This window comes from Alligator mississippiensis, chromosome 1 (genome assembly GCF_030867095.1).
Source record: "Alligator mississippiensis isolate rAllMis1 chromosome 1, rAllMis1, whole genome shotgun sequence".
NCBI classification, from domain to species: Eukaryota; Metazoa; Chordata; order Crocodylia; family Alligatoridae; genus Alligator; species Alligator mississippiensis.
Window position 1 is genome coordinate 319,125,436 of NC_081824.1, and position 27,710 is coordinate 319,153,145.

A 27,710-nucleotide genomic window follows, 5' to 3' on the forward strand; every position below is an offset into this window, starting at 1 on the left:
CTTGACTTGTGTCGTTGATATCTTGCTGTCAAACTTTTGGCCAACAAAATTCTGTAGTATGGTAGAAGCTGCTTTGATCTGTTAGTACATTTTCACTCAGTGCTGAAATGCAGTTCCTTTGGGGTTGTAGCATAACAGCTATAACAAAACAACGCAACAGACTACTTTACCAAAAAGTGAATAATACTTGGAATTAAAGCCGAAGCTGTTATACTTGTGAAACCAGTTCGTGTTGGCAGAGTCATGTGTGAATAAAAAGAGTTAGTTTGAAGTAAGAACAGAATTACTATATTTATTGTATTAAGGGTTCCTTGAAAATTATAGCTGGACATTTGACAGGAAACTGAAAGCAAGGAGCCGTTGGTTGGTAGCAGGTGCCTTTGTCTTGATGCTTACAAGCTCCAGCAGCAGAGAGTTGCTGAATACAAAGCAGCAGGAGCTATGAAAGAATGACTACTGACTGATAAAGAGAGGAGGGATTTTGTGTGTGTGTGCACACATGAGCTGTGTAGCTTTCTTTGCATCCAATGCTCTTGGCTTCTGGAGTCTGGTTACTTACCTGAAGCAGTGTAAGATAGAAGAGTTAACTATCTGTTTAAGCACTAGTTCCCTAAATATGGTTACCCCCCTGACTGGAGTTGTGAGCCCTAAAGAGCACCCAATTACCCTATGCAAGTAAAAGGATGAAGACTTGATCCCTGTTAAATATTTTTGTGCTCATAATCGCCCTATGGTAAATGAAAGGCAATTTAGGACCTATTTCATTTAACTAATTTCCCTGGATTAACTTTCATTGTTGGGGAAGAGTGAGCACAAAAACAGTTACCGCAAAGCAGCTGAGGTACTGTTAATTCCTTACCCCTACCATTTTGCAAGTACATGAACAAATTAAGTGGTATGGGGAAAGGGATATGAATTGTAGATATGTAAGTGGAGTCATAACCAGAAAAGGCTTGGGAATCCCTGCATATCTAAGAAAAAAGTGAATGAAAACCAAACTCTGAAATAGCTCATTTTAAACAAGAAAATGAAACAGAAACTAGCAAGTGAAAATATGTTAATTATCAACAAAGAATAGATAAGGAATTGCATTGAAATTTGATCATATTTAAATTACTTAGTTTACAAAATATGCTCTATGATATTAAGGGAATAATTAATAACGATTCACATTTCAGAAATTCTGAAATGTCATAGAAAACTAGGTATGTACCAGATTATTCGAAAAAGGGGAAGAAAAGTAGATTTTCAAAATAAAGATTTAATCCTCTCAATTTCTAAGTAAAAAGTCAATTTTCTTCATGCTGATGTGCATTTCGCCACTTATACAACTCCAAGGGGCTTTTCAAAGTGCCCAATGCTGCGGCACTTGCACATGTAAAAATGCTTGAAGAGTAAAGTGGAATTATAGGCATAAAAGAACTATATAAAATACACTTGGGGATACATTTGCCATTTAATTTTTGCAAGCTGCTCAAAGTAGGGGAAAGTAAATTAGAAGACACATGCTTAAATTTCAAGGCAGTGTTAGTATTGCTCAGAATGCTGCTTTCAGAATAAATTCAAGGTGTCTCAGAATAAACAGTCATATGGTTTGAAAACGGAGGAGGGCTACATGTTAGAGACAGGATTAAAGAGCAGCATATCAAATTTGGGAAAGATGCCCAGTAGGCTAGTAGAGTATTGAGGTTGGGTTCAGCCTTACTAAAGGCTTTCATTTAATGCCCTAAAAAGTGATGTGTGGTTGGATCATAACAATACAGAAGAGAAGAGATATCGGGTAATAATTGGATAATGAATTAATGCAAGCCTAGAAAGATGGGCAAAAAATTGACTGAGATTTAGGTTAAAAAATGTATGCTAATACCTAGAGGGGAAAGAGATGTGGAAGAAAGTAACCTGAAATGTTGAGACTTAGGAGTCTGTGGAAAATACATTAGCATTTCACATTTAATATGGTAGCAAAATAAGCTATTAGCTAACAGATGTATAAATGATTTTGTTGCAGGATAATAAAGAACTAAGAGAGCATGTAATGGAACAAGTGTTATCTGTTCAGTTCACTTTTCCATAATGGTGCTAGGCCATGCTAAATCTTTGTTCCAAAAGAAAAAGTCTGCTTTAAATTATATGAAACATTCCAGATGTAACAAAACGAAAGAGTCATAGTTTTGAGTTTATTTCTTTTAACAGGTTAATAACACCTCTGTTATTTCAGAGGGACTTTTTCAGAGGGCTCCAAATCCAGTGCAACCTGTTGTACGGGATGGATCTTTTACTGCAGAAGAACACATAACCATGTAGGATGGGTACTCAATTCCTGGCCTGTAGGCCAGATCTGCCCTCAGCACCATGTCATCTGGCCTGCAGGGCTCCCACAGTGCTACCACCACTCCTCTGTTGCAAAATTTCTGGGCCCTTTTTAAGTTAGTTTGCTTTTGTTTACAGGTAACTATAGAGAGAGATTGTACTAGAGAGGCAGATTTCCAAGTGGAAACCTGACAAGGAGGCATAAAGTTACCTAAAATGAAGCTTGATGCTAACATTAGATTGGAAAAACTATAGTGTTAGATATTTCTGTAAAATTTTTTAACTTTCATTAAATACAGCAGTCCAGAAACCCTGAAATATTTTTATATAGGCACCAAAAAGCAACCAGTGTTAAAACTAATTATTTCTGTATAGCAAGGTGTATTGTATATTAAGGCTTTGCTTGATTTAAGAACTGATAGAGTGTGTGTGTGTGTGTGTGTGTGTGTGTGTAATATTCACATATATAATATGATGTATATAATATAATTATACATATCATATGGTATCTCCTATATATAGTGGGTTTGTTGGGTTTTTTAACATGTCCTTGGCCCAACTACTTTACATTTTAGTAGTAGTACTTTTAAAGTCCATTTTGGTTTTGCTATTCTTGTTAAATGAATAATATTAGGTAGTTGTGTATGCCACATGAAATTGCCAGTACATTTTTTCTTCTGTCTTCAGCTGTGGTAGAAATAAGCTGTTTCATAGTAAAGTACAAGATCTTTATAACCCTCCCCTATGTATTTTATGTATTCTGCCCTTCTCTCATCTTAATTTATCTATCAGATTATCTGCTCCCCCTTCCCTAAGAAGGCTCAAGGAGCTTGCATAAAAAGTCTTAAAAAGCTAGAGGTTAAGAACCCTGTAGTATAAGATGTGTATCTTCCTTTCATTACTTCTTTAAAACTATTGTAACTGAAAATTCATGGTAGGCATTTCAGCTGTGAAACTGCTTAAATTCTTGTCCTCAGCAATATCTATTGAGGTAGTTAACCAAAGACTGCAACACCGGTGTCATCGTGAAGACTGTCTTCCACAATCACAGTCTGCTCTTTGGTGAGAGAGGCAGTGGTCTGGTGGGAGGAGACAGCCTCTACCTCACTGCACTGGGGAGGAGGCTCTCCTCAGCCAGAATGGCTGACCTGCTCTACCGGGCTTTAAACTAAGCCCACCGGAGGATGGGGGGACTACCACTACAGCAAGCCCACTGGGCAGCTTTTGCAAATCTAGCAGGCTAAGGCACTCAAGGGAACCTACCCCTGCCTCAGCCCTGGAACAATGTGTTGGGAGGAGTAGGGCCTTCAATGGGGCACTTACGTGCCTGTACACCAATGCCAGGAGCTTGGGGAATAAACAGGAGGAACTGATCCTCCTGCCAAGCAGGAATGACTATGATCTCATGGGGGTAATGGAGACCTGGTAGGACTCCACCTACAACTGGGCCACAGGTATAGACCGCTATACCTTGTACAGGAGAGATCGTGTAGACAAAAGGGGCGGGGGTGTAGCTCTCTGTGTCAAGGAAAGCTACATGTCCCTGCAAGCCAGCATTGGCATCCAAGGTGGACGACTGGAGACTCCCTGAGTTAAAATCCATGGTGAACATGGCACAGGGGACACAATGGTAGGAGTGTACTGCAGACCTCCTAATCAGGATCAAAAGCTCAACCAGGAATTCGCCAAGTAACTGGCTGAAGCTGCACAATCCTGGTGCATGGTTGTCATGGGAGACTTCAACTACCCACACATCTCTTGGGAAAAGTGCTCGGCCAAATCTGAACAGTCGCAAAGCTTTCTCACACGCGTGGATGAGCTCTATTTGACTCAAGAAGCCTATGGACTTACAAGAGGGAAGGCACTGCTTGACCTGGTACTAGCAATGGGGGATGATCTAGTCAGTGACCTAATAATCTAAGGGAAGCTGAGAGACCGTAACCATGAGCAGATTACATTCATTATCCACTGTAAAGCTGGCAAGTCAGTAAGCAATGCTGAAGTCCTCAACTTTAGGCAAGTTGACTTTGACAAGCTCAGGAGGCTTGTTGGCAAGGCCCCTAAGAGACCACATCCCGAAGGGGAGGGAAGTTCATGATGAGTGGTTGCTCCTCAAGGGAATGATCCTGAAAGCACAAGCAATGTCCATCCCATCTTGGAGGAAAGGTAGCAAAAGGGCACAGCAGCCCCCTTGGCTCTGCAGGGAACTTGTGGACTTTCTGTGTTTAAAAAGAAAGACCTATAAAGGATGGAAGACTGGAACTACCTCAAAGGAGGAGTATTCTGCACTGGTCTGAACCTGCAGAGAGCAAACCAGGAAAGCCAAGGCTGCGACTGAACTCCAACTGGCTACACGTATCAAGGCCAATAAAAAGTCCTTTTTTAGATACGTGGGGAGCCAGAGGAAAGGCAAGGGTCACATTGGACCCCTGCTAAACCAAATGGAACGAACAACTGACCACCAACGCCCAGGAAAAAGCCAGCCTGCTTATTGGGTATTTTGTGTCATTTTTTCACCACCCCAAGGGACGACCGTGCTCAATATGGTACAGGACGGCCAGGGTGAAGGAGAATTGTTACCCTTCATCAATATAGACTGTGTGAAGGAACACCTTGAGAGGCTGGACACCTTCAAGTGACCTGGTCCAGACAGTTTACACCCCAGGGTACTTAAAGGAGCTGGCAGGCATCATAGCTCAGCTACTGGCACAGATCTCTGAGAACTTGTGGCACTTAGGTGAAGTGCCTGAAGATTGGAAGAAAGCCAATGTGGTACCTATCTTCAAGGAAGGGAGGAAAGTAGATCTGGGGAACTACAGGTCTGACCTCTGTCCCAGGGAAGATCTTGGAAAAAATTATCAAAGAGACCATTCTTGACAAGCTTGCTGATGGCAACATCCTGAGGGATAACCAGCATGGGTTTATTGGAGGTAGGTCTTGCCTGACCAATCTCATCTTCTATGACCAGGTGACATATAATTTGGACAAGGGAGAAGAGATTGACGTCGTATATCTTGATTTTTAAAAAAGCCTTTGATTTGGTGTCCCATGACTTCATGGAAAAATTGGCCAACTGTGGCCTCTGCTACATCACAGTCCAATGGCTGGGGAATTGGCTCTCAGGTTGAACCCAGAGAGTAATAGATGGGAGTAAATCATCGTGGTGCACCATGACCAGTGGGGTCCCCCAAGGCTCTGTCCTTGGGCCTATACTCTTTAACATCTTTATTAACAATATTGACACTGGCCAAGTTTGCTGATGGATGACACCAAACTTTGGGGTAGAACATCTGCACCTGAGGACAGGATGGTGATCCAGGCTGACCTAGATAGGCTCAGAAAATGGGTGGATGAAAACCTGATGGCATTCAACATTGAAAAATGCAAGATGCTTCACCTTGGGCGGGGGATACAGCATGCTTATAGGCTTGGCAGTGCTACGCTTGCTAGCGCCACAGCCAAAAGAGACTTGGGGGTCATGACTGACCACAAGATGAGCCACCAATGCGATGTCACAGAAGGTAAAGCGAGCAAAACTCTGGCTTGCATCCATAGGTGCTTCTCAAGCAAATCCCAGGATGTCATCCTCCCTCTGTACTTGGCCTTGGTGAGGCCGCAGCTGGAGTACTGTATCCAATTTTGAACTCCACAATTTAAAAAGGATGTGGAGAAGCTTGAGAAAGTCCAGAGAGCCACGTGCATGATCAGAGGGCAAGAGAACAGGCCTTATGATGAGAGGCTGGGAGCCATGGGACTCTGCAGCCTGGAAAAGTGCAGGCTTAGGTGGAACCTGGTGGCTGTTTATAAGTATATAAGGGGTGTGCATCAGGACCTGGGGAAGCGCCTGTTCACCAGAGCGCCCCAAGGGGTGACAAGGTCAAATGGTCACAAACTCCTCCATGACCATTTCAGGCTGGACATAAGAACTTCTTTACTGTCTGAGCCCCAAAGGCCTGGAACAGGTGGTGCAAGCACCTACTCTGGACTCCTTTAAGAGACACTTGGATGTTTATCTTGCTGGAATCCTTTGACCCCAGCTCACTTCCTGCCCCCGGGGCAGGGGGCTGGACTCAGTGATCTTCCAAGGTCCCTTCCAGCCCTAGCGTCTATGAAATCTAGTAGCAGTGAGTTCTGTAATGCAGTTGTTGTCTGTAAAAGCTAACGCCTTCTAAGTTTTGTTGACGTATCCATGTTCGTGACTTCCTGATGGGCCTCTGTTGTATACCTGTCGCTTATTTCCGTTCTCAAGTAAACACTTTCTATTTTTACCTCTGTTTTCATAAGACATTTTTTCCATGACCCTAATCATTCTTTGTCCTTTTCAGATGAGCTGACTGTTGAACGTGGTCTTCTAGTTTAATAGTGAGATTGTTTGTATCGTGTCGCTGCAGTACTTCCCATAAGACTCTCTACCCCAGTAGCAGCGGTCAGAATAAAACATAAGTGCTTAAAGAGTTGTTCACCATGATGCCTTATTTGAAAAAATTTAGTTCATACAGATAGTTTAGAAACCAGTCAGGTTTATGTGTACTTAGCATTGAACCATATCAGACATCACTTAATTTGGTTTTTGGTGCTCAGATTTCTTTTCTGGAATTAATCAACCTAAATAACTACTATTTGCAAATGTAGTTGCTTCATACTTCTGTCTTTTGGTCATTAACAGATGAGATTCCATGCTTATTTTGTACCATAATGACTGTTGACCACTTAACTCCTTTCAGTTCTTCATCTGTGAAAATATTTTGCTCTATATGCTATGTCTATCTAGGTGGGGTTTTTAAAATTCTTTTTGGAAGGAACTTAATCTACTAGTTACTAGGTTTTTTAAAACGAAAATTGTTTTCACAGTTAGTATCTAAATTTAATAAGTTAACTGGAGACATCTCTCTATATTACTTGCAACCAAAAAATAACATATCTCCTATCTCAGTGTGGGTTGACGTAGTGTCCTGTGGTGCTGGCTCTGCTTTTTTGAGGGGAAACCTCAGCTGGACAGATCTGGTGAGCTTAGAGGCAAAGGGGCCCTGTTTCACAGTAGTGCTTTGCATCAGCTGCTCTGGGTCTGAAAGCAGTCTCCACACCTTGAGTTTCAGTTCATTAGATGAATGCACTATTGCAGTTCTGTTGCCTTAAACCAGAACCGTTACACTTCAGCTACAGGAACATATACAGGTCAATTTACTATGTTCTAAAACCTTGCTTTACTGTTGCATTAAAATACTTTGTATTGTTGAAACCAATATATCTTGTTTTTCTAGAATTCTTATTATGCTGTAAAAACAAATGATATCTTTACTCCCAGACGAATTAGAGGACACCTTGAAAATCCTGGACCCATCAGAAAACCATTTAAGGTATTGTTTGATTCTTGCCAAAAATGTATGTGCATTTTGGGTTTAATTTTAAGTCCTGTTATTTGGGCAATTACATAACATGAAGAGAAGGATCTCTCAATGTTGCCAGCATCAGTTGAACTCTGCTTCTGTTGGCATAATGAGAATTTTACCCTTGTAGTGTTAATATCTCACTAGAAAAAAAAAATTGCACTACTTTTCTTCCCTGTTCTGTAACTGCTGCGGTATTGTTGTATCTTGGGATGGGTGGTATTTGAATTGGGCACCTCTCAGCAATCTGGAGTCATCTGATTTGTTTCAGGGTTCAGTTCTGAACAGCTGTAGTGAGGGAGAGGGCAGGCAGAAGAGAAGGTTGAGAAGAGTTTTGGTCAAGTAAAGGGAGTACAAGATGATATGAACATGCTAAGCAATAAGCAGGATAGGAATGGCCTCAAGAGCAAACATAAGAATTGAAATTGTAAGAATGAAGAGTGACTGAGGGCTAGCCTGTACCATCTCCATGCCACACCTGGGGATGAAGCCCACTCCATTCACTTCCTGCCCTGCTGGGTGGGAGTGAGGGAGGGGTGCACACGCATGCACAACCTCAAATCTTGGAAAGGAAGCAATGTAGAGCAGGTCTGACTATCTCTATGGATGTCCAAGACAGATGGTGGGCATATAGCATTCCCTGGCATGCATGTAAGCAGCATAGGCATGCCCTAAAATAACTTGACCTTTTTCTGATGGGTCATGTGTGCATTACACTAGTACGCCTACCCCTAATTTTAGTTTTGGTTTGACTCTGTCCCACTCCTAGAGTAAGCTTCAGCCTTGTGGTTTCCCTTGCTGTTATCACTTAACATATGAAATGCAGATTGCTCTTTTCCAGGCATGAGAGAAAATGTTACCTCCTTTATCTGCTGAATGCTATTGACTCTTTCATTTTCAGTTCACTGAAAATCTATATAACATGTCCCAAATGCTAACTTTAATTAAATATCCCATACTTTGCTATTATATTTCCTCACATGTATTGTTTTAGGGTTTTGTTGTTCATAAGACACCTGAGATATCAGAGAGCAAGCAACTCATCCCCTTCTGAGGTATACAGAGCTTTTCCAATACCTCTTGACTATAAAGCACACCATGGGGTCAGAGTCAATTAAATCTAAAACAAAGATTACTTCTATTTCTTCCTCCCTGTTGTGAGTGGCTTGCTGTGCACAGGCCCAATTAGGGCCAATCTTAACAGTATTAATCAAGTCTTAGACAAGTTGCTCTAGGTTTCCATTTAAGAGTGACCTTACTACCATTTTCCTCAAATATAAGACAACCCCCCCCCCCCCCCCCCAGTAATTAGATTCTATATATGGAAATGTTTTATATATTTGTTATAATTTTCTAGGTATAGAGTCTGAGTATTGGAGGGTTGTCTTGAATCCTCCCTTCCCTCACTGCTACAGCAGAGAAAGCAGTGGCAGGGGGGCGGTTAGGTGGCCCCTTCATGCTCTGCCCTGCCCTGCCCACTTCTCCCTGCATCGTTCTTACTCCCCACCCCAACTCCTCATAGTCTCTGCCTCTTTCCCCTCCCCTCTTCCCCATTCCCCCCAGTATATGCCTTCCCTCCCTGCATTGTCAGATGCTGCTCAGGTTGCACAACATGTGAATGCTCAGCCCTTGCCTGGCTATGCAACAGTGTAAATGCTGCTAATTGGCTGGGCAGGGAAAGCACTCTCCATATGCTCCATGCACAAGAGAGACCCCAACCCAAGCTGGAGCTGAACTATGCCAGACAACAAGGGGGTGGGCAGGGCAGAAGCTGTGGAGAAGTGGGGTGGGGGGGGCAAGTCAAAACTGACCTGGGCTTAAGGCCAGTATCAGAGCAACAGCAGCTGCCTGCTTCCTCCTCCCTCCCCATCCACTTTGTATCCAAATATATGACGAGGGACTCCCACCTGTGCTGATCGCGGAGGGGGTGGGGGGTGGGCAGGGGGCAGTAGTTTTATATTTTAGTAAATGTTGTCATTACTAAAGGATTTGTGTCTTTGTCCCAAAGTCTTCCTTTCTGCTGTATTATATCTTTTCCATGAGCCAAGTAAATCACTTTGCCTACTTTCACCACAAATGTTTCAGATAAGCCATTCAATAAGTGGTGCTTGTTTCATTGTATTTACATTTTGCAGATAAGGAAATTGAGACAGAATAGTTGCACAATAAGTTTACACGAGTAGTTGGCATCAGGACTCGAATTTAAATATCAGACTTCCTCATTCTTATTTCATACCTACAACAATGAAAGTCTTTATAGACTTGCAGGTTCTCCTATCCTCACCAGAAGCGTCTACCTCTGTACCTATTATTAAATGCACATGAGCCAGTCAGTAACCCAAAGAACTGTTTTCAAAGCATTTTATATGTTGTTAATTTAAAATTGTTGGGTTTTTTTACAGTAAAACATCATTTGAGGTCTTTAATTTACTGTTGGCATAAGGCCCCATATGTCAGTCAGTTCCTGCCCAATATAGTCAGCCTATGACTTTGTTACACCAAGCTGATCCCTGGCTCCCATATCACCCTTGTGGGGGTGTCAACAGTTGATGTAGAATAGGCTGAGGATTAGAATTCTGCCTAGGATTGTGGGAGCATAAAGGTGAGCTTTCTCGTGGTTGCATACATGCATATGCTTTGTGGCTGTGAATGATCTATCCCATGTGTACTGTAGTATCATTATGGGCAAGCAGCCCATACAGCAGTACTGCATTTGGCATATATGTAAAGGTTGGGGTTGTTCTAAGAATAAAAGTGTTTTAATTTTTTTTTTTTTTACTTATTAGGTTGATAATTTTAGGGGGGGGTTGCATTGAAATTTTTTCTTTATTGCATATAATTTCTAGCAGTGTTGTTGAAGTTTGTTGAATGCACTCAATATGTATTAGTAGGTGTTTTGACTATCTTTTAATGTGAATATGCTCATAGCAGCCAGAAATCCTGGGAAAAATCTCTTCCTTTGTGTATGAGTTCTTTTGAGTCATGAAGCAGTAGTAGTGTTGCCTCTAGTACACTTTTAACATTTCTTTGTTTGTGTTAAGCTGTTTGTGAATGCAGTAGTTGTTCCAGAGCAAGAATTTTCTACAGGGATACCTAAACTGTTTCACAGTGTGTGGCTGAAGTGTGAGACAACTAAATCCACCTGTGTGTATATATAGAATATAGATAGATATGAAGTTATTTTATGGTTCAGATAACTTCATTTGCTATTCACATTCTGCCCCTAGTTATGCTGGCATAGATTCATAGATGTTAGGGTCGGAAGGGACCTCAATAGATCATCAAGTCCGACCCCCTGCATAAGCAGGAAGGAGTGCTGGGTCTAGATGACCCCAGCTAGATACTCGTCTAACCTCCTCTTAAAGACCCCCAGGGCAGGGGAGAGCACCACCTCCCTTGGGAGCCCGTTCCAGACCTTGGCCACTCGAACTGTGAAGAAGTTCTTCCTAATGTCCAGTCTAAATCTGCTCTCTGCTAGCTTGTGGCCATTGTTTCTTGTAACCCCCGGGGGCGCCTTAGTGAATAAATCCTCACCAATTCCCTTCTGTGCCCCCGTGATGAACTTAAAGGCAGCCACAAGGTCGCCTCTCAACCTTCTCTTGCGGAGGCTGAAAAGGTCCAGTTTCTCTAGTCTCTCCTCGTAGGGCTTGGTCTGCAGGCCCTTGACCATACGAGTTGCCCTTCGCTGTACCCTCTCCAGGTTATCCGCATCCTTCTTGAAGTGTGGCGCCCAGAATTGCACGCAGTACTCCAACTGCGGTCTGACCAACGCCCTATAGAGGGGAAGTATCACCTCCCTGGACCTATTCGTCATGCATCTGCTGATGCACGATGAAGTGCCATTGGCTTTTCTGATGGCTTCGTCACACTGCCGGCTCATGTTCATCTTGGAGTCCACTAGGACTCCAAGATCCCTTTCCACCTCTCTGCCACCCAGCAGGTCATTCCCTAGGCTGTAGGTGTGCTGGACATTTTTCCTCCCTGGGTGCAGCACTTTGCATTTCTCCTTGTTGAACTGCATCCTGTTGTTTTCTGCCCACTTGTCCAGCCTATCCAGGTCTGCCTGCAGCTGTTCCCTGCCCTCCGGCGTGTCCACTTCTCCCCATAGCTTTGTGTCATCTGCAAACTTGGACAGAGTACATTTCACTCCCACGTCCAAGTTGCTGATGAAGACATTAAAGAGTATCGGTCCAAGGACCGAACCCTGCGGGACCCCACTGCCCACACCCTTCCAGGTCGAGACCGACCCATCTACCACGACTCTTTGGGTGCGACCCTCTAGCCAATTCGCCACCCACCGGACTGTGCAGTCATCCACATCACAGTCTCTTAATTTGTTCACCAGTATGGGGTGGAATACCGTATCGAAGGCCTTCCTGAAGTCCAAGTATACGACATCCACCCCTCCTCCTGTGTCCAGGTGTTTCGTAACCTGGTCATAGAAAGAGACTAGGTTGGTCAGGCACGATCTGCCTGCCACAAACCCATGCTGGTTTCCCCTCAGCATAATTTGTCCTGCCGGGCTCTCACAAATGTGAGCCTTGATCATTTTTTCAAATACTTTACCAAGGATGGAGGTGAGACTGACCGGCCTATAGTTGCCCGGGTCCTCCTTCCTCCCCTTTTTGAAAATGGGGACCACGTTAGCCCTTTTGCAGTCCTCCGGGACTTGGCCCGTGCGCCACGAGCATTCGAATATTCCCGCCAGTGGCTCTGCAATGACGTTGGCCAGTGCCTTCAGCACCCTCGGATGGAGCCCATCCGGGCCTGCCGACTTAAAGGCATCCAGTTCTTCCAAGTGACTCTGCACCACCTCAGGATCTACGCATGGAAGTCTGGCACCTTGCTGCTGCCTCTCTACGACCCCAATGAGAGACTTGTCGTGCCCCTCGCTTAGGAACACTGAGGCAAAGAACTCGTTGAGGAGTTCAGCCTTGTCCCCCCTATCTGTCACCAATTGCTTCTGCCCATTTAGCAGGGGTCCTATTCCTCCCTGGGCCTTCCTTTTACTCCCTATATATCTAAAATACAATTTCTTGTTGTCCTTTACTTGGGTTGCCATCCTCAGCTCCGTGGTAGCTTTGGCCCGCCTAACTGCCTCCCTACAAGCATGAGCAGAGGAGGTATATTCATCTTTAGTGATCTCACCCTGTTTCCACTTTTTATGTGCTCCCCTTTTGGCCCTTAGGTTGCCCTGGATTTCTCTGGTCAGCCATGGAAGCCTCCTGGCCCCTTTTCCTCCTTTGCCTCGCTCGGGGATCATCTTGCTTTGTGCCCAAAGGATTGTTTCCTTTAGGCACAGCCACCCTTCTTGGGCACCCATCCCATCAAAACTCCTACTCTGCAGTGCTTCCTTGACTAATCGCCTGAGTGCAATGAGATCAGCTTTCCTAAAGTCTAGCACTTTTACCCTACTAGTTACCTTACCCACTCGCCGTCTTATGTTGAATTCTGTTATAAGGTGATCACTGTCTCCCAGATAGCTACCGATCTGGAGGTCCCCTATCATGTCATCTCCCGTTGCCAATACCAGATCCAGTATGGCATTCCCCCTAGTGGGACCATACACCTCCTGTGTCAGGTGGAGGTCCTGTACACAAGTTAGAAACCTGCATGAGCGATGGGACCTTGCTGTCTGCGTCTCCCAGCAGATGTCCGGGTAGTTTAGGTCCCCCATGACTACCACCTTTTTAGCTTTTATGGTCTCCGAGAGTTGCCTCAGGAGCCCCGCATCTATTTCTTCCCCTTGGTGTGGGGGTCTGTAACAGACCCCTACCACCAAATCCCTTTCTCCTTGCCCCCCATGTAGCCTAACCCACAATCCTTCTACTTCCTCAGCCTCGGATTCTTTCTTGATGAGGGTTGATGTATATTGCTTACTGACAAAAAGTGCAACCCCCCCCCCTCTTTCTTCCCCGACCTGTCCTTTCTATACAATCTATAGCCCTCAATATGTACCGCCCAGTCATGGGATGAATCCCACCAGGTCTCTGTTAGCCCCACTAAGTCATAGGTGTTTAGTGCAAGCAGGAGTGCTAGTTCATCCTGCTTGTTCCCCATGCTCCTAGCATTAGTATATAGGCACTTGAGCCCTGCGACTGGCGCCTTTGCTGCCCCCCCGCTCCCAGTCCCATGGGGCCCATTGTTTCTTACCTTCTTGTTCCTTACCTGTTCTGTTGTGCTGGCCTCCCCATGGCTTTCAGGTTCCCAATGTTCTCCTTGTTCAGGCTGGGCTGTCCTTGTGGGTGCCACATGGTTTGGTGGTCCACAGCTTCCCCTGCCCTCGTACTCCCCTCCCCCCGACGAGCCTAGTTTAAAGCCCGCCGGAGGAGATCCGCCAACCTAGAAGAAAACACACGCTTACCTTTGGGGGACAGATGAAGCCCATCCCAGCTGAGCATGTCCCTCGTCGTGATGTGCGGGTCATGGTCCAGGAAGCCGAAGCCTGCCTCGAGACACCACTGCCGAAGCTGCCAGTTGGTCTCTCTGATGCAGTTCTCCTGCCGTCTTCCTCGTCCAGTCACTGGTAGGATGGAAGAGAAAACCACCTGGGCACCGAACTCCTTCAGCACGCCGCCCAGAGCACAGTAGTCCGCCATCAAGTGATCGGGGGTTCTCCTGGCCGCATCATTAGTACCCACATGGACTAGGACCATGGGGTAATAATCGGTGGGCTTGATCCTGGCCTGGATTACCTCCGTCACATCCCGAATCTTTGCTCCAGGGAGGCAGCACACCTCTCGTGCCGAGGGGTCCTGGCATATATTAGAGGTGCATATTACTTGGTGCATATTAGTAGTTAGATGTGTATATTACTTAGTTTATGTTGTTTTCTCGTAAAAACTTTGATTTTAATATACTTCTACTTGTGAAATGGGATCATAGACACTAGCAATACAAGCATGGTTTGTAAAATATACATATATGTTAATGAGATTAAGAACCTTATTCATAAACCATTTTCATGTTTCAAATGGAAGCATCTTAAGGTTTTCAAAAAGCTTGGAGCAGTGAAATAGTTTTGTCTGTCGTTAGAGTATCTTGATGGCAAACATTAAGATTCTGAATAACTTATTTATCACCTCCTTTATTTCTACATGATGCTTGAGCTCAACTTTTAAAACGTCTGAGCACAATCCAGCTCCTGTTACCTTCCCTTTTTATTCTGGTATTCTTTTTCACATCCTCATTTCCAAAGAGAGTATTGGATACTCCTTCCTATCCATCTTGACAGCATTTGTGTAAAAAGGAGGAGCGTAGCATTTTTCCAAGTTGGAAATACAGCTGTGAGATGGGTGTGAGAGAGCCTAAGGGCTTACTTTTACAATAGGAGGCAGATACCTCTTCACGAAAGTTTCTCAGATCAGTAGGCACTGCTCAGAGAAAAGTATCTAGCAGCTGGGGTGGGGGCTGCACGTCCACATAGATTAATGCAAATCTTGGCATGTTTACGCTGACATGGTCAGAGACTTCATCTAGAATTTCAAAACAAAGTTTCAGTTTCTCCTGTTGTGTAGGGATACTTTTGCGTGAAAGGTATAATTTTATTGTACTTTAAAAATACCCAAACTTGGACTGATGTTCTGTGACGGAGTTTCACATTTGGTGGACATTCTTCCAAGGATGTCCTGTCTCTAGCTTCTGAAGGATTCATTCTGGTCAGTAACAGGGTTAGCTTTTTTTAGTTGCATCTCATATGGACAAGAAACCTGAAGAAACTGGAAAAAATTTTAATTAAAATGATTATTAAAAAACATCACTTTCTGGCTGGGCTGAGTTTGAAAATTTCCAACCTAAAACTATCTGTGAGAGTATAATACACACATCTGGAATTTTCTCTGAAATTAAGGTCTTTCCACTGCACCCCCTCACTGTGCGGTCTGGGTTGTCTGTTATTGTAAAGCCTTAAATACACTGAGCTGATGCTTCTCCTATATCTGTTGTGTCCACCTTTTTTTAGTATTTTGAAGCTTTTATCTGCCATTTCCCTGTGGCATTTTATCCTCTTTCCCAACTAAAATGAATTTACGTGGCCCAATCTGGTGCTCTTCCTACGGGTTAAGTATTAAATTGATTCCAAGCAATACTGGGCTCGTCAACGCTGTTCATTTACTATGGAGTTGAATAATTAGCGTTTCAGTACAATGTCACCTAAACATGGTGCTATTAGGACAGAGTAAACAAATCAACTCTGCCCTAGGCTAGTACTGCCAGACACAAGTACTGTCCTATGGCAGAGTTATTTATTCTTCAGCAGTTCCTGTAGATGCTGATGCTGCGGCCCAGGGCACGAGGGTGCTTCAGTTTGGGCCACCCTGCCTGCTAGCTCTGCACTGGAGCACCCTCATGCCGCAGCCACCCCTCCACAGCATGTAAAGCTGGGTCGGAGCAGCCCCAGGCTGGCAAGCTGACCTCTGGAGCCCCCTGCCAGCCTGGGACTGTTCTACCCTGGCTCCACATGTTGGTCCCAGGTGCATGTGCAAACACTGCACCCAGGAGTGACACACAACATTGCATTTTGTGAAATGAACACTGGGTAGTAGTCTGTGAAATCCTAAATTGAAGGTAAGGAAGGAGGAAGGATGTGGATTTATAAACACCTGAAGTATTTTAAGTTATGTAAGTTAAGTTATCATGTTCCTGTATAATTATGTAAATTTAACTTTGAAGTAGCTGAATGCAGCAACAGTACCATTTTGACTGGAGTTCTGAAATGTTACTGTTTTCTCACTTCTTTTTCCTTCTCTACAGACTAACTTTACAGATGGTCGGTTGCAACCCCATTATAAATCAGGCTTAGTACAGAAGGGTTTATATATTCAAGCTAAGTACCAGCGGCTGCGTTCTGCTGGTGTAAGGGGATTTACCACTAATAAATTCAGAGAAGGATTTTTGAGGAAAGAAAAGGTGAGTTGATTAAGATTCATCTTCACTAAACAGCTTCCTACAATGTGAATATCCAAATGGTGCTCTCCAGTTCTGAATTCATCTGGAATAGCTTGTATAGAATTCTTTGGAGTACTGAATATTTGTGTTTCCAGGTGAACTTGATTTTGTACCCCATTCCCTGCCTGTGGCAGTGATCTAGGTAAATGGAGATTCTTAAGGAACTGAAGTCCAAGTGTGGCTTGTGAGATTTCACTGTGGCTACCAGTTTTGGTAGTTACCTTGCAGCTCAATGGAGCTGGGTTCTCATCTGTAAGTCCTTGCTTGAAAATGTAAGACAGCTGGGTAACAACTTTCCTGTTATTGGAAGGATTTTTTTTTGGCGCATTCTCTGAAAAAGTGCAACTAACCTTAGCATCTACTCTGTACATGCAAGTTAAGAGTATTTAAAAACGATTTAATTTATATATGCTGTAGTGTTGCTTTGAGAAGCAGCATGCAGAACAACACACCTTTATTGGGTACCTGTTTTAGATGCCCTGGCCTGTTACAGGGAAGTTGCATGCTAAAAGGGAAAATATGGTCTATCTTTATAAGCCAAGAAGTCAGATGTGGTGAATATTTGTCAAGTCACAGTTGAGTGATTATAAGTTATCAACTTCTATTTTTTTAATATTCAGTAAACGTTAAAGCTATACAATGTTGCATGAAACTATAGCAGTAGTAAGGGTGGTTAGGATGCAAATGCCTGAACTAAAGTGGCTAAAAGCTAGTCCACCTGGCAGGCATTGCCTGATGTAGGACCATCCATTTGATAATAACTTGTTCATAGTATGTATGGGACAGTACTATTATAGACTCATGCTATAGCTGTACTTAAACCATATTGGGAGTCATGTCCATTGAGAGAAACAGTAATAAACAGACAACCTTAAAATTACAGCATCCTAAATCCTCAGTTTGGAGTTTACTGTAGCAAAATCTAGGCTGTATGTGGTTACCTGTAATATCAGATGGCTGGATTTGACCCAGGAGTTCCCTTCAAGTCCTTTATATGTTCCTATTTCCTAAAATATAGTATTTACTCAATTCCAGGATTTTTTCCTCCTTTCAACCTGGGAAAACAAAGCCTTGTCTTAGAATTGAGTATTAGGTGAAAATACAGGTGCCAGGACCATGCAGGCAAGCAGCAGGGATCCAGTCAGCAAGGCACTACATGCCACAGGCTGGGGGCCTGACTTCTAGGTCCCTTGGTGCTACATGCTATGCTGGACTGTCACAGAGGCCCCTGGCATGGTGCCTCATGTTTAAGCTGGGCCACTGGACAGGAAGAGCTCAAAATGAATGGGGTCAGAAAGAGAGAGGGGAGCATTGCTGGAAGGGTACTCAGCTGGGAGCAAGACCTGGTTAGTGCTTCAAGGCAAACAGTCACTGGATAAAAAGGTAACAGTCCTGAGAGCAGGCACTGAAAAGCCTGGGTTCTTCCCATTTTCTCCTCCACCCAAGTGCTCTCACTACTAAGTTGCAGTTGCATGTGTGCAGTCCAACCCATGTTTGAGTTGTATAATCTGAACAGGTAAGGTTTTGGATTGTCCAGAATAGTCTCTCACCACTGTATCTTCCATGAACAGGGCGGTGGTTACTTGTGTTAGTCTGAAGTCTTGCAGAAGGTGGAATAAGGTGGCACCTTAAACAATAACCAGTTAGCCTCTGATCTAGCTAGCTTCTAAGGTGCCATTCTGCCCTGCCTTCTGTCTGACTACTGTATCTGTGTTGGTATAAATTCCTCTAATTTAAAAAAAAAAAGTTGACAAAACGTTTTGGCTGCAATGAAAGCACATTTATAAATTTTAATTAATGATTATAATTCTTCTCCAAAATAAACTCCATTCCATATATATAAAATATGCTTACATTTCTGGTTTTCTGCTCTTAATCCTTGGACTGGGATATGGATAAAATTTTTCCATGTGTGGAATCTAATTGAGATGTCATTTTATGTTCAAGGTATTTGGGTATGTTGGATAATTGTGCTGTCCTATTTATATTACAAATAAAAAGTGTAAAGGGTGCCAGACAACTCTTGTGTATTGCAGTAAATTCTAAGCATGCTGTACAGCTGAGGAGGTAGTAAGTACTTTTTTCACCAAACAATGACAGTCCTAACCATTCTCTTCTAAGTGTTAATTTATGCTTGAGTTTTCCTGACCTAGTTAATTTACTTAGGATTGTGCAAAAGCCCTAATGCAGATGTAGCATACCAGTAAAACAAAACCAAAAAAAAAGCTGCTTTTTTTTTCTTCCCCCTCCCCCAACCCAGCTGTACATCCTCTAAGCTCTATATCCTCTAAGAATCAGTCTTGCTTGGTCTCTGAAGAATAAATGCAGTGGTTAGATGGAAAATAAATTGTTGAAATATAAAGTCATAATGATTTTGTATTTTGAAAATTATAAACTAGTACCATAATACAAATGTATGCATGTGTCATCATGAACGCATGACAGTAACTTTTTTTTCTACATTTCCTGTTGTACTTTATAATTGGATGATAGAAGTCCTTCCTTAGAATTAGTTCAAATAACGTTAATAAAATCTGGACTATTAAGAATATAAATTATTAATCAGTATAAGATTTTATTATATTTATTTGATAAGTAGTAAAACTTGTTAATATCATCCAGTTAAAGCAAGAAGAAATCCTTCATTAAAATGTATATTGCCTTTTTTTTCCTGAAAATTACTAGTTGTGTAGTACTTCCAGTGGTGGATTTCTTCTTCAGACTTCTACCTACATAGTAGTTAAAATTGTTAAGTATTTTACATTTGTAAGCTTGTGTTTACTCCTGAAAGCTGAATCTCTTTTTAAATGAATGCATGTTAACACTTCAGTTATACCATAAAGTTCAAAGTAAACATAGTTTTAAAAATATGACACATCCAGTTTCCATTAACTTTCACCTGAAACAAATTCCCAGTCAAATTTTTGGATTGGTTGATTATTAACAGAGCTTTTAATGACAGATTGTAAAGGAAAAAGTCAAGAAGCTGCTTCTTGGTGACTTATAAATCATTGTACTCTTATGCCTGTAACCATTTCTAATAATTTATTACACCTTTATAAACAACTGCATTTAATGTAATTATGAAGGATAACCAAACTCCTTAAGGTCAAACCAATCTTAAATGCAAATCAGTGTATTCAAAGAGTAAGATGGTCAAAACGCTACATTGAGTGCATTATCCAGATTGGCATTGTTTGCAACAATATTCTGTTTTAGAGTCTGGTTGTCTAGTTACAGTGTATTAAAATTGCTCTTCTTCCATGAACCTCGTGTTTGACAGCTGGACTGCAAACTCCCTGTCTGTGTTGGTGTTTAGGTACACATGCAAGCAGCCCAGTGGATATAAATGGGACTCAGTAATGGCTTAAAAAATGTGAATGCAGGATTACAACCTGGCCCCCACTGAGGAAAAGATCAGAATTAAATGTCTGTAAGATGGTGTTTTCTAGTGACTAGTAATAGTTTAGTGTATTTACCTTGACTGTAGCCAAGATTTTCAAACTTAGGCATTCAGGCTGGGGTACCTTACCAAGGTACTGAGCTTCTTTTAATCGTCCCAACTTTCATTGAAATATGGGCTTACATTTTGATTTACTTCAGCTATGAGAACTTGTTTTCAAAATTTATCATCTCAGGCATAATTCATATTTGTAGACTCTCTGCCCTGATGGTAGATTATATAAATTACAGACTTATTTGGATCCATCTGTCTTAAAATATATAGTCTTGAAATAGAAAAAACTTTTCCAAGGCTAATTACTTATTCTTTATTTTATCAGCGACCTGGTTCCTGTAGTGAAAGAGACCTTATGTTTTTGGTAAATACTATATAGAGAAATATAAAATAATAAAAGCCTGAATGTGATCTGTTTCATTTTTTTTCATAGTCATGACTTAGAAGTAACAACTTTTTCTCTTACTAGGGACCGTCAAACATTGTCAGAGAAACCTGAACTTTGATGCTGACGTTGAGACATAACGATAATAACTCACAAGGGAACATCTGTTTGTTTTTTGACAACTTTGCCAGGAATTAAAATAGGATAAATGGAACTAACAGTGTAGCTTTCTCAGAAAAAATGACCTTATTTTTCAGTAGTGGAATGCTGCAGAACTTTTTTACAGTTTTAACAATTGCTTTTAAATTACAGTACAGTATTTAGTTGAAAAGTTGTAGTATGGTACTTTCAGTTCCTTTTTGCAAACAAGTTTCAAGAACAGAAATCACTGAAGGGAGTCATATTTATTGAATACTTTTCTCTAAGCATGATTTTATTAATAGAAATTGAGTTGTTATACCCAGAGGTTTATATGTTGAAAAGTTTATTGCTTGTGTAAAAAAACAAAAACAAATAAAAAAAAGAAAAAGAAAGTAAAGAGAGAGGAAAAAAAAGTGCCTGAATTGTTCAGTGATAGCACATTAGCTCAGGACTCTCCAAGCAATGACCTTTTAGGTTGTGCAATAGACCTTACCTCTCTTTTCAGTTATTTCCCTAGGAAAATATTTGTATTACTTCTGCTTGCTTTTTTTTCAGTTGGGTGTTTGACTTACAAATGCATATACGTTTGTAAATAAATTGTTAGAAATGTGTGACAATTTCCAGCATTTAATCAAAATGTGTGGTAATGGGTAGGTATATAACGTACTGCATAGCAGTAGTTTATAAATGCACTGAGAGCATGCTTGGGACTGTTAGAGGATTAGTTGGCCTGTATTCAGAAATACCCTAGTTCACCATATGTTTGTGAGAGATGTTCTTAATCGAGCAGCACATTTTCTAAAATTTTGCCACAAATAGGCTTGGAAGGTATGTGTTTAAAAAGAAGTCTTTAAAAAGCATGTCTTCTGACAAAGCTGTCTGAAGCAATTTCACCAATTAACGCAGAAAGCCTGTAACTTTTAAAAAATTAAAATCCCAGTCACTCCTCAAAGTTTATCCCACTACAATGTTATGCTACATGCAAAAATCAAGTAGGCCGACAAATGCTCAGCCCAATACGGTATTTTCTGTTTATAGTTAGAGCCTTAATATATATTAATAAGTTTGTATGTGTTTCATATTTTTTATTCCAAGCACATTAAAGACAAATGTCTAGTAGCTTCCAGGGAAGACTTTCTAATTTGTTATAAAAATGTTGTCATTAAATCATTTTGTGTATTTAAAAATTCTCTCCAAGGTTATAGTAGCCATAAAAGTGCAGCAAATAATTCTGTTTATGGATTGTATTAAGGTATTTGGCATGCTTAACACGTGAAATGTCAGAAGGAAAATTCACTCTTCTTTTGGTAAAATTACACTATGGACTACAGGGGTTTAGGTTGTAGCTGTGTTGGTCTAAGGATATAGGCAGACAAGGTTCCTTGGGTGAATTTGATATCTTCTATTAGACCAACCCAAATGGTTGGAGAATAGTTATTAAGCAAGCTTTCGGGTTCAAAAACCCTTCGTCAGGCTAAGGACACTGCAGCAGTTGCTGCGTGCTCTGTTTTAGTACAGTATGATGAAATCTAACTAAAAACCGTTCATATATAATTGGGCATACATCTTCAGTCTTTACAAAGAAGGAAAATTGAGCGGGGAAGAGGCAGGGAATCATGGTTATAACTGATTTAATACTAAGTATAGATAAAATTCTCAATTTTGCCTTTCCAAAAAGCAGAGTGTTTAGTTTAGATAACAGGCACCCCTGCCTCCTTTCTTCAGTAACTTATACTAAGTTTTTAACGGGTTGTGGTCCATATAAATCGAGCAGAAAGCTGAAGTAGAAGAAATATTTTTTCCTTTCAGAACTATGTAATAACATAGTTATTTAGTATTAACATATAGCCTATTTAGTAACATAGCCTATTTAGTGTTAGGCTACATAAAGTGAATCTGTTCAAATCTAGGCCTACTTTGCTTAAATTCTGAGTAGCTATTCACACCAAATGAATAGAGTGTAGAAAAGCTGAATGTAGAAAAGCACTTTTAAATAAACATGTACACAGCAGAAAATAAACTGTTCAAGCGGCTCTGCGTTATCTGGCAGAATAGTACTATTTCTGTAATATTTTTATTTTGCAAAAAATCTTGGCAAAGAATTGTTTTGAGCAAGTGGAAAAGTATGGTTACATGTGGAAACATCTGTATCATGACTGTTTTGTTGCTGTTGTATGAGAGTGTATGCATTTTGGTTTATCCAGTTCATACAACTTACACAAAAATCCAGCTTTAGAAATATGAATAACTTCTCCAGTTGTCTGTGTGCTGTTTTGTTTTACTTAGGACGTTGGGCAGCTTTAATTTGTAGTTCAGTCATACCTTTTCTTGCATGGCTTTCATGCATATCATTTAGAACTGACAGCAGTGCAAATGGTTAAATTGCATTCTTTATTAATAACTTTGCAATTCCGATTTAGGACGCCCCTGCAGTAAGTAAATCAGTTTTGTGTGTAGCATGGAGGAATGTACACGAATGGTAAGGTCTTATAAACAATCCTGACTTAAATGCTGCTTTCTGGTTGGACATTTCTGCTGAAGAGCAACTGCTGTCCTGTTAATTGTGGAAGTGTTGCAAATATGTTTTCATTCACATTACAGAAGTAGCATAGCATGTTAGGTCTTGTAAATTAAGTTAGGCCGATTTTATACATGCATACATACACGTGTAGAACTAAGATTTTGAAAAGGGGAAGTGGATGGTGTGGTACATCATTACACATAACTGTCTTTCTCTCCACTTAAAGAGAAGCTAGAAGGTTTATTGATACACTAGAGGTCTATCTAGCACTATATGATTTAGTTTAAGTTGAAAACAAAAACAGATATAACTTTATTGGAATGTGCAATTAAATTTTTAATAAACACAACTAACTAGGCAAAAAGTCGAAATATTTTGTTTCATTAGTCCTGTAGCCATTATAGTTAAATATATGTTTCTTATTCCAATTCATAAAACAAAATCTAGCTTTCGTGAGTGTCTTGACAGTGCCTTCAATACTGTCAGTCATTTCCACACTGGAGCTAATAGCACTGTACCCCAGTTAGGGTTTTAGCTAGATCTAAAAACAGTCTGCAGAGCTGTGAAATATGAGGCACATTACTAGAAATGGCTAATTGACAACAACATCGCAGAAGAAAGAATAGTTTGAATAGTGGAACATCAAGGCCATGAAGAAGGAGAGGGGCATTAACACCTATGGAATGTGGAGAGATTAGCAGGAATTGGGTAGAACAGATTGGCAGCCTTTTTGGGCAGAGTGCCAAAAACACCCTCAACCTTAACTTGTAAGATATTGGTATGCCAGGGGCAGCCACAAGGCACCTGATCTTTATTGTGTCAGTACATCCTCGGCCCTTTCCACAAGGCGCAAGTACCAAGCAGAATGCCTTTGCGTGGCACACGTGCCAGGGTTTGCCTACTCCTAAGGTAGAAGATAAAGAGCCATGATTCAGTTGACTCCCTCTGTGCTACATTAATAGAAATGCTGCCATCCCTCCCAGGCAGCTGGTTTTAAAGTTTGGGTTGAAGGAGGAAACGGGGGGTCAGAGAGACTCTATATACCTAGTCAGCATAATATTTTAAAATAATCAAAAGGCAGAGTAGAAGGGGATATGGTTAGAGATGGTTATAATAACAAAGGTGATTCTGTGAAAAACTGTTCTGTGCCTTTCTGTACTGTAACTGCATTGTGAAAAATGACATCTGCCATACAAGAAAAGCTAAGTGTTGCTCTGAAAAATCAATTTGATGGGAAATGTGGGTAGGAAACATTTGTGTATTACAAAAGACACTTTTTTTGTTCACTATGCAAGTAATTCTTAGCCTCTATATATTGTAGCTTAACCAAAAGGAGGTATATAGTATGCCTTTTCTATGGGTAAGGCATATAAATACTTTTTCATTGGGAAATGCTAGCTGTCAAGTATGCAGTTGTCTGACGGTCAAATTTTTTCTTGATTACGTTTTATAGTTGCTAGTTGTTGTTATATTTTAATCGGCTCGATGAAATGACCATACTGGAATGCTACCTGTCATATCACCATTGGAGTTCTTACAATCTGCAGTGTTTAAACTCTGTAGCACTGTCCAAGATGCAGTGGCTTAATATGATTGAAGTCCATATTTGTGTGTTAAGAAGTTGTCACTGCTTTTGGCATATACATTGCTGAGCATTTTAAGTAATTCTGTCATGGTAGGCTTAGAACCCTGATTTTTATCTTGCTTTTTTGATCAAATTTCCAAAGTTAAGAAATATAATTGCGTGGGTTCCTGGAAAGCAAGAGAGCAATACACTGGATGAGTGTACTCTGCTAGAGCTCTGCCTTGCCCTTTTCTATTATTTACTCTATTTTTAACCATGTTTTCAAAACTCCAACATTTACCTTACTTAAAGGACTTGGCTATATCCAGGTCCAGAGACCAGAAGTCTACCTCAACCTTGATGACTGATTTCTTTGGGGATTCGGCTGACTACCCGGACTGGATGACATTTGACAATACCTAGCTGCTGTCCTCTCCTATGGCCCCTGGAGGAAATATTCAGCTTCCTTTGCTAGACAAGTAACTAAGGTTATGTCTTTGTGAAGCTGGATGACAAAGGAAGGCTTTTCAGAACATGCTGCCGCATATGGAAAAAATCATCTCCTGACTTCTCACAGAAATGAATAGTGAGAAGTGCCTGAATGAGATGGTGATTAAAGTACTGGTGATAACTGAGAAAGATGACTTGGAAAATACACTTGGCTTTTCAGTATTTGCCTTTAGTCTACAGGACAAAAAAAAGTTTAAAATTCTTTAGTAGACTGTTTCTTTACCTGTTGGAAGAATCTGCATTTCCAAAGCCCTTAAAACAGGAGACACAGCTTGCCTCTGCTTATGCCACTATTGGAAAAAATCACCAAGATTTTCTACATTTCTTAGTTAAGGAACTTTAGAAATTTGTACCCCCAAGAGGTATGCAGAAATGTAGTGCCTGACTGTTTATAGACTTTTGTGCATATCTCTTACCTTTGATAAGATTTTGTTCCACTGCTGCGGGATTTGAAGATACTTGGTGCTTCAGCCTCCCTATAAAGATAAAAGTAACATAAATATACTTAAAATAACATTTTTTCAGAAATGTGAATGCCTACCTAAAGCCCTTTAAACTCCTCATTGGACCTTTGAATAGTGGTAAACCTGAATTGAATCCTATGTCAATCTGGGCTAAGAGGAATTTTTTATTTTAAGGAATAGACAAACACTGTCATAACACCAGCTTTCTTTAGCCTATTCCTAAGTAGATACTTAAGCACAGGATTAATAGAATCCTGTGCCTTCCTAATTTATTCTTAGTTTGGTTTCCCCTCCCCCTTCCCGCCATGCTAATATATTGGTCATTGCTCTGAACCTAGTCTGTCATTTAAATCTCACATGTTGTCTTTTAATGTTTAATTTTCTGTAAATAATTTTATTGGCAACCTTATTTTGTGTCTAGTTTCTTTTTCTCTTGCCTGTGTTTTATTCTTGTTAATGAGGGTATTGGACAACCTTCATATTGAGTTGCTGCTGAAGTAAACAGAACTTGGAACAACAAAAAGGCTTTTTACTTTGTTCAGATGCTGTCTGCATGTTTTCATCCAGCAGGGGTATGACTCCATAGTTCCGTAACAGTACATTAAAAGTAGGTCCCATTTATATTACAATTTTCTCTTCATTAAGAAGCCCCTTTAAATAAATAAATAAATAAATAAATAAATAAATACATAATGTGGCTTTTTATGTGACTTTTTCTGTTGGGATGGACATTTCTTTTTTTTTTTAAACCTTGAGACGGGGGGGGGGGGGACTTTGAAAAGTACCAAAGTGACTTAAGACATGTCTGTACTGAAACTTCACTGTGCCAGGTAGTAACATTTTCCAATACACCGGGCCAGCTAAGTCACCTTTCTGAACTGAAAGCAGCGTAGGTCTGCTTGGGCAGTACTATAGGTGGGACAGTTACCATTGGTAAGTGACAGTGGGAATTAGTCTTGACTGTATCACTGCATGAAATGTGACCATGCTGCTTTCAGGAAGCAGCCTGTGGAAAGCAGTGTGGCTTGTTTTAAGCAGGCCAGATGGTGGCACCCTAAGTTTCCAGTATAGCTGTGTCCTTGGAAAATAAAGCATCTTGCAGTGTTTAAGTGGCCTTTGGGCACTTTTACACCTGCTGCAGGGGGAGGAAGGGAGCTGCGCTTTAATTAGAGCTGCTCTAATTAAAGCATTGCAGTATCTTGTGCATCAGTAGCCCCATGCTTGAAAACGGTGGTGAGGGCGCTTGAACTAAAGCTCATTCGACAAGCTTTAGTTCAAGTACCTCTGTGCTATTTTCAAGTACAGGGACCCTGATATGTGGGAGGCTGGTGGAGCGCAGTAATTACCACATTCCAGACTTGATTCATTGAGTCTGCTGCAACACTGTAATTACAGTGCATCAGAGCAGCCTCCAGATTCATGTACAGACACCCTTTAGCTTTTAAAAAAATTAAAATCTAGGAAACCCTTGTTCTGGTGATTCTTAGAAAGTGCCTGTGTTCATTTGGCACCTATATTTTGGTCACGCATGCTCCCTGAGTGCCTAAATGTTCCTCTGCAGATGCATGACTCATCCTGGTCTGAGCCACTAAGTCAGCGGTCCCAAACTGGGTTGTGACCTCAGATATTGTTGCAATATCAGTGAATGGGGTCACAGCATGGCACTCCGCTGTGCCAGTTCCTGCCTACTGGGCTGCAGAGGCCCTGCGGAAGGGCAGCAGGATAGGAGCTCCAAACAGGCAGTCACATCCCCCCTCCCACTACCCACAAGGCTGGGATCAGGGGTTGGGCAGGGGGGAGCCAGGCTCTGTGCTCTGGACTCAGCTTCCTGCAGGTGTTGCTGGGGTGGAGGGGCAGGGGACTGCAGATTGGGAGGGAGGGGCATTGCAAAGGCCAGGGGGCTGTGGGTCAGGAGTGAGGGGCACCTGGGGATGGGGGTTGCAAGTTGGGAGTGAGGAGCCATGCTGAGGAAATAGGTTATCTATGGGATTGTGCTGAGGAAAAGCTTGGAAAGCACTGCACTAA

At 41.5% G+C, this 27,710-nt stretch overlaps 1 protein-coding gene across 4 annotated transcripts in view; it reads left to right on the forward strand.

Annotated features, from left to right (window-relative positions):
• The window catches only part of BCLAF3 (BCLAF1 and THRAP3 family member 3), a 54,141-nt gene extending 27,763 nt beyond the window's left edge, over positions 1–26,378 (forward strand). For 2 of the 4 annotated variants that reach the window (XM_006266295.4, XM_019495031.2), the window contains exons 10-12: positions 7,572–7,667; positions 16,449–16,604; positions 25,024–26,378. In XM_006266295.4, coding sequence (XP_006266357.1) covers positions 7,572–7,667; positions 16,449–16,604; positions 25,024–25,134 — 363 coding nt within the window. In that variant the 3' untranslated portion in view covers positions 25,135–26,378. Of the gene's footprint in view, positions 1–7,571; positions 7,668–16,448; positions 16,605–20,569; positions 22,885–25,023 lie in introns of those variants that run through there. The other 2 variants (XM_019495032.2, XM_019495034.2) reach the window with 2 other exon arrangements.
• Positions 26,379–27,710: the final 1,332 nt, after the last annotated feature.